General features: G+C 44.8%; 1 protein-coding gene across 1 annotated transcript; it reads left to right on the top strand.

The window, feature by feature from the left end:
- Window positions 1–4,251: 4,251 nt before the first annotated feature.
- LOC133900081 (growth-regulating factor 8-like) lies at window positions 4,252–7,400 on the top strand. The gene is given in 6 exon segments (XM_062341187.1): window positions 4,252–4,587; window positions 5,057–5,260; window positions 5,930–6,236; window positions 6,758–7,068; window positions 7,071–7,142; window positions 7,145–7,400. Coding segments are annotated over 6 exon segments (1,122 nt in total). The 5' UTR covers window positions 4,252–4,451; the 3' UTR covers window positions 7,237–7,400.
- Window positions 7,401–7,457: the final 57 nt, after the last annotated feature.

The following is a 7,457-nucleotide window of genomic DNA, read 5'->3' as shown; positions in this document are numbered from 1 at the left end:
TTACGTGATCGCATTTCATACATGCTCATTACATTGCACGCGTTGCTCTCTGTAGTGAACGCCGATCCGTCGATCCCGGAGGCCGTGGGCGATCGTGAGGCGTCCCACCTTTCAGGGCAGCAAGGCAAGCATCGTTCATATTGCACCGTGTCTACTTGAAAATTTAATATGTTATCTACGCTTATGTATACATTGCATGTGTCGGGTACTGAGTTGGGTAGAACCTATGCCGATGCATTATCCCATTTCGGTCACATGTCATGTGTTGTTCCTAGGAGCCTAGTGGTGTCATCGAGGTCTAATTTTAGTTCGCTATGCTTAGTGGTACTTAAGCTTTCCGGTAGAAGTCGACGACGGCGTCCACCGTTGTCGCGAGCCTAGGACTTATTACTTGTTCGCACTTATGGTTGTGTTGATGATGAGTCGGTTCGGTGAGTGGTGAGTTGAGACGAGGTGTGGGCGGTGTTAGGGGTGTCATCTGCTCACGAGGAGTCCTCAGGCAGTTCGGGGAGGGAACCCGGACACCGTAGACCGCTTGCACCGGTTAAGCACCGATCATCGGTGTAGTCGGCTTTAGCACATACCTTACTCACCACATGCTGATATAATGGTAGGCGAGCCGATTACCTTCGCAGACGTGGTCATGTGGGCCTCGTCATAGACGGTGTGAGTCCGGTTTGAGTCCGGGCTTTTAGCGGTATTAGTTTGCTCGGGGAGTAGTTCTAATACCGCCTCGCCGAGCTATGGTTGATCCACATGGTTGGGCCTGGTTGGGAAAGGTTGTCACGGGTACCCCCTTGTGCGCATCTTAGCGGGTGGCACAAGCCGTATGGTCCCTGTGTCGTGTGGGTCCAGGAGTATCCCCCTGCAGGGTGTATAATCAGTTCGAGCTGCCGCGCTCTCGGTCATGAGCATCGCTATCGCTTATCTCCACCGAGCGACCATATTTTGGTCGTAGAGTTTCGATGTGGGTTGTGGCATGGTTGGATTGGGGTGGTTTGGTCGGTATGTGGTTGGTGGTTTGGTGGGAATGGTTTGTTTATATACACTTGCTGTTATATATCTGTTTTGATCAGTTGGTTGGCAGGGTTTGGGTCGGTGGTTGGTTAAGTCAGTTGCTTACACCTAGAGTCTAGGTTGCTTACCGCTTAATGAACTTGAACATGTCTTAATCCTTGCTACAGCTTTAAATGCATGATCCTTGAAGTCGAGAATATATATACTCATACTGTGTAAGACTTGCTAGTACCTTCGTACTAAGGGTGCTGCCCTTAAGTTGCTTCCAGGTTCGCAGGTCGGCGAAGAAGAGGCAGTGTTCGGCTACTTTGTGCCTGCCGATCAGGGTGGCGGGCAGGAGTAGCACCTTCTACTCCGAACTCCGGCGCTTTTGGTATGGAGCCTAAGGGCATACGGCTCCATACTCTTTTGTTGTATAGGTTTTTCTTCCGCTGCGTAGTAGTAGTTGTTGTTCCTATTTTGTTGTAAATTGTGGAAGCAGTTGCTTGTTTAACAATGGTAATCCAGTTTAATTATTTGCTCTCTATTAAACTGTGTTGTGATATCTGAGTTGGAAGGCATGTGTTCCGATCCTGGGCACAAAACACGTGCCGGGACTACCGGAATGGTATTCTGGTTAATCGTCGAGGTTGTGATTATGAATAATGATCCTCCTGATGATTAAGTAGAATACTATTTGGACGGTTCCTCACAGTAGCGGAACTAGGCGGACAGTGGTGGCGCACTGCAGAGAGAGAGAGAGTGGAAGGGATGGGAGCGGCGAGGTTCCCTGGACTGCAGTGGAGCTCACCGTGCGTTCGGCTCGGCCAGAGGCAGCTCACAGCCCGAATTTTGTCGGCAATGTGGGCGAGCTTGCGATGGGGGCCAGCGGAGCACTGGGACGACGACGGGCTACGATCGAACTAGCGCGAGCAAAAGATTGGGTATGGCACTGTGAAGCTCCCTGAGCAATGGAATTGGACGAAGAGGGCTCAGAAGTGGTGATGCATCTGTGAGGGCGATGAAGGTCACTGGGGATGATGTTATGCTCGGGCTTAGGGGAGGGCCACTGTTTTATACTATATCCATCACTACCGGCTTATCTCACCAGCTAGCAGTGATATCCAGTTATCACTGTCAGTCGGTGCCTTAGGCCGGCAGTGATGAGGCGGCTGGGCATCACTACCGGCTCAAACCATCGGCTGGAAGTGATTCCCCTTATCACTGCCGGTTTATAAGCCACGATAGCTGGTTCTTCTCGCGCGGCGTATGAACCAGCAGTGATACCCCATTACTGTCGGTCTGTAATGAATTGGCAATGATGTGTGTCGGTGTATTAAGTAAAGGGGTACCTTGGCAAACAGGCCCTACGAGAGATATAATGGCCAGAAGCGTATATTTCCTAAAAATGGTCAGTTGCACGACCAGGGTATGTTTCCTATGACCAGTACGAGGCATATGCAACTGATCTCCCTGCACCATCATATAAACTCGTGACCGGTCTCACTAGTCACATGGTCGAATCTGACACAACCTGTCCAATCATATTTATTGACATCCACTCAAGTGTTTTTCTTCCCCAGGCGCCACCTCCAGTGGACGAAGTTATGGACGGCGTAGAGGGGTCCTGTCCTTCTTGTAGCATTAAATGCCACGGAGTGGGACTTTTGCAGGTTGACGTAGCGCCGCAACACGGACGGGACGTTGTTAGCAGGCCAATCAAGCAAGTGGTCACGTACAATCCTCCGTAATAATGGCTTGGGTTAGATATTAGGATGAACAGGGTATTCTATTTAGACCCACACATAAGTTCTCCTCCTCCCTACTATATAAAGGGACGAGGACCCCGTTTGTAAAAAAAAAAGAAGGAAAGATCAAGTTTAGCAGCCATCTAGAATTACCTTTGTAACCAATTGAGATCCTACATAACACAATACACAAGACGTAGGGCTACTATTATCCGTTGAGACACCTGAACCTATATAACTCTCTATGTCCCTGAGTCCATTGTATGCGCACACATCGATTCTTAAAACGTCATTCACACACCCGGTGTCTAGCATACCCCGAAATCACTGTCAGGGACTAACCCTCGACAATGGACCAACCTATAAACCCGGTTCTGTAGCAGTGCAACAAACCCGATGAAAACATATCGATATAATATGCAAACAATGGTGAAGGACGTGATAACCAATGTAATCAGATCAGATATAGACGAACATTGTTCATTTTGTATCATATCTTTTTTTCTCGAAGTCGGATACAGATAGCGCCAAATAATTATTTGCATCATATATCTTATCTTATATTTTTTCAGAGTTAGAATTGGAGCACATAGTGCCACAAACTTTTAGTTAGTCGGATAGATAGAAAATTTACATTTCATTTACATCCACATACAATACATTATACATCCACATACAATACATTAAATAATATAGGGTGTAATCAAAGTGAGCATAGAAAGAGGATTCGCTAAGATGTAAAAACAAGAAGATTCAATATTATTTATTTACAGATATGTGACAATCTATCTATATACTATCAAGTATTTAAGTAAATTCGTAGTAAGTTTTCTCGATACTTACAAATACTAGTCATCATATATTTATTTTATTGTTTTCTCGTATCCGAAGTCGAACACAGAAAATATTAAATATTTATGGTTGTATCGGACAGACATAAAATATTGTCCCGTTTTCACCCTAATAACAATGATGGTGGAGACGGACACAAGTACGTGCACAACGAGCAACGGCTCCGGCTATGAACAGTGCTGACCAGGGAAGTGCGGTGAGATTGCGGCACGCTGTAGACATCATTGCGGTAGAAATCCAATGGATTGAATTGGGGTATTCGAAGATTTTGACACAAGTCTGAACCGTTGTCTGAATAAGAGATGAACCAGAAGGGATTTGCTGGTGTCATTACTTTTGGCGATTGAACAAAGGATGCAATGAAATATAGAATGTTTAACACGGTTATCAAAGGGGGCGGTGATCTCTTCCGGCGATATAGAATATTATACAGCTATAAAGTTTCGATTGTCTCGAACGATGTATTCATTTTCTATAACCAAACATAAAAATCAAAAATATATATCCTCAGAGTGTATTTCTCTACGTAATTTGGCATTTACTGCATGTAATTCTTAATTTTTACATCACCAACAAATCTTAGAGAGACTTGTGCTTGTGATCAAAAGATGAATGTATGAAAAATAGATCTAACAATCTAGCCGCGCAACTGGTACTCTGCTAACATTTTGTTCCCTTGTCCAGAACAGGGGTGTGCATTCTATTGCTTGCTTCCTCTTCACCCCTCCCCCAAAGCAGCTAGCCAGCCTGGTTTCCCAAACACCCATCAGTCATCACTTCCCCACCATGAATCTGATGCCCCAAGAAGCCATTGCTCTCAATCCCTCCTAACTGACCTGCACATCTCCACGAGCGATGGCAGGAGGCCGAGATGGGTTCTTGGGGGTGGCGAGGGCGTCGCCGCCGCCGCTTCCCTCATGCTCGTTTCTTGGATCCACCGCAAGCTCTGATGGGCCGCCGATGCTGAGCTTCTCCTCCAATGGCGCAGCAGGTGAGATGATGCAAAGAAAAGAGATTTGTTTGCTTCTTTTTTTCTTTTCTGGTGAAGCCACTGTTGAGCCACTGTTGCATCTGTGGGGCTGTGCTCTCTTTCAACCCAGAACCCAGCTGTGATTGATTGCTTGCTCATGGGTCATGGCCATGGCATCCTCCTGCAAAAGCCCCTGCGTTTGGGGTCTTGTCAAGAGTAAAAGGAGGGCATGTTTATTATTCCTCTCCCTTTTGCTTTCCCAACCCCAGGATGTGTGATGCGTCTTGTCCCCAAATATGCAATCTTTTTTTCCTCCTTGGACACACCTCACCCTCTTTTCCTCTTACTAAAGGCTAAAGGGGTCACTGATTGTTGCTGTTTCCTTAAATCTTGCATGTGTGAACACCAGGAAACCATAGGCCACGGGCACCATTTTCTCCAGTGACTCTCACTGTATTTGTTCTTCACTGATGCTATTCTTGTGATGAAGGGTTGGGTCTGAGCTCGGGAGCCAACAACATGCAGGGGGTTTTGGCGAGGGTGAGGGGGCCGTTCACTCCAACACAGTGGATGGAGCTGGAGCACCAGGCCCTGATCTACAAGCACTTTTCTGTGAACGCTCCTGTGCCGTCCAGCTTGCTCCTCCCCATCAGAAGAAGCCTCCATCCATGGAGTACCTTTGGCTCTAGCTCCTGTAAATAGTTATTTGCTCCCTCACCTCTGTTTTTGTCAATAGCTTAAGATAGGAACGGTGAAATGATCATTTAAAATACATAGAGGAAGCAAGTAAAATGGTCATCTGGTTGTAGTTTTCCTGTTAGTCCAGTGCTCTGTGTCGTTCCTGATATGAAAGATTGTCTTGCATTGGGATTCTGTTATGGTTTAGTTACAATATTTTTTTGTCTTTCTTGGGATAAGATGGTGTTGTCACCAGTTCTTCAAGCACAAAAAAATGTTGCAAATCTAGGTAATATAATTATCTCAATGCTTTTAGCAGTGTTAGAAAACATGTCGTTTCTGGGGTGTTTATCCGATGCTCATTTGGTAATATTTTCCTGGTACCATTGTGATGCTACATTTCAATATAAACCACTACTCTCATTGGGATTCCGTTATGTTTTAGTTGTGTCCTTGTTTTTCCATGAACAAGATGTGCAAATGTTGTCATTAGTTTGTTGTGATTTCCATTACTCAAGGCCCTTTCTTTTTCTTTCGTATGTATTAAGCGACTCCATATGCGAACCGGAGTACTTGGATGATCTGAAATTCTGAATATTTCTGAGTTAGTGTGAGAAACTTATCATTTTGGGGTGGTTTATGGCATTCTCAAATGTAATAAGGAGATGACTCTATTTTGCAGTAGGTTGGCCACCATTTCGTTCTGGCTGCACTGATGCAGAACCAGGAAGATGCCGTCGCACAGATGGCAAGAAGTGGCGGTGCTCAAGAAATGCTGTTGGGGACCAAAAGTACTGCGAGCGACACATAAAACGTGGTTGCCATCGTTCAAGAAAGCATGTGGAAGGCCGAAAGGCGACACCCATCATTGCAGAACCAGCCATTGCCGTTTCTGGTGGTTCATCATCGCACAGGCATGCTGTGGCCTGGCAGCAGCAGATGAAAAGCTCAGCTGCTAATGTGACTGGTTCTTTCTCAAGAGAGTCCAACAGGTGAGGTCACCTGATCCTACATTAGTAGACTCATTTCTGCCTCTTACAGGATTGTGAATAAGTGTTTGTGAAAATAAATGACATCTATGGTTGATACACGTGGCTATCTAGTGTTCAGGATTCAGGACATAGCAAAACATTCAAATGTTCGAATGATATTTGAATTACACAACCATTAATATTAGATCAGTTTATTGCACCACCAATTCTTCATTTAGTTATAAAGTTCATGCTGCCTTTGACGCATTCCCTTTTTTATTCCCCTGCTCACTCACGTGTATGGGCATTTTTATCTGTGTTGGTTAAAACAACTATGCTAAGCATATGCAAAGAAAAGCACTGGGAAGCACTATAAATTATTGGAGACACGTGATATTTAGGTCATAACATATTTTAGGGATAGCTAAATTGGATTATTTAGGATTACACTGCAACTTTAGATGAAATACTGCAGTCAATAGTAAAGAAATTTTGAACAATGTTTTCTTCCATGTACTGAAGATGTAGACTCTGCATCGCAGGAAGTTGCTGGACAAACAGAATATACATGACCAAATATCAGTATCCACTTCCATGGATTCCTTTGACTTCGTATCCTCACGTTCTTCCCCAAACCGTGACAAAGTAGCATTGTCACCAGTGGAGTTGCAGCATGATCATGATCTGGCATACATTGTGCATAGAGCAGGCAGTTCAGCAGAAAAAGGTAATGAGTCGCAGGAAAGTCGGTTACTAGTTTCTAGGGAAACAATTGACGATGGACCTCTAGGTGAGGTTTTCAAAAGCAAGAGATGCCAATCAGCATCTGCAGACATCTTAAATGACCAATGGACTGCAAGTTGCATTCTCCAACTGGAATCCTACAAATGACTAGTAAGTTCAGTTCAGCGTCCAGCAGCAACACAGTGCCAGTAGAGGATCACACAATGGCTATGTCACGGCGAGAATGGTGAATTCTCACACTGTCCAGGCTGGTGTTGTTGTAACCACAAATAACTGAATCTACGTTCATGGCACGAGTTTGCTCGTATAAGGTTTCACGTCGAAGTCTTGAAACTCTTGTTTTATTCATTGTTCAAGTTCTGAGGTTGGTGTACTATTTATTATTTGTTTCCTTCCGCCCTGTAAGGAATTTGAATTCCAATCTGAGATTGAGTATTTGCGTATGCCTAACATGGAGATATTATGCATATCAAGCAGTTCTGACTTCCATTGGAGCAT

Source organism: Phragmites australis, chromosome 19 (assembly GCF_958298935.1).
Source record: "Phragmites australis chromosome 19, lpPhrAust1.1, whole genome shotgun sequence".
Classification (NCBI taxonomy): Eukaryota; Viridiplantae; Streptophyta; class Magnoliopsida; order Poales; family Poaceae; genus Phragmites; species Phragmites australis.
The sequence above is the reverse complement of the archived record's forward strand: the minus strand, read 5'-3'. Positions and strand labels throughout refer to the sequence as shown.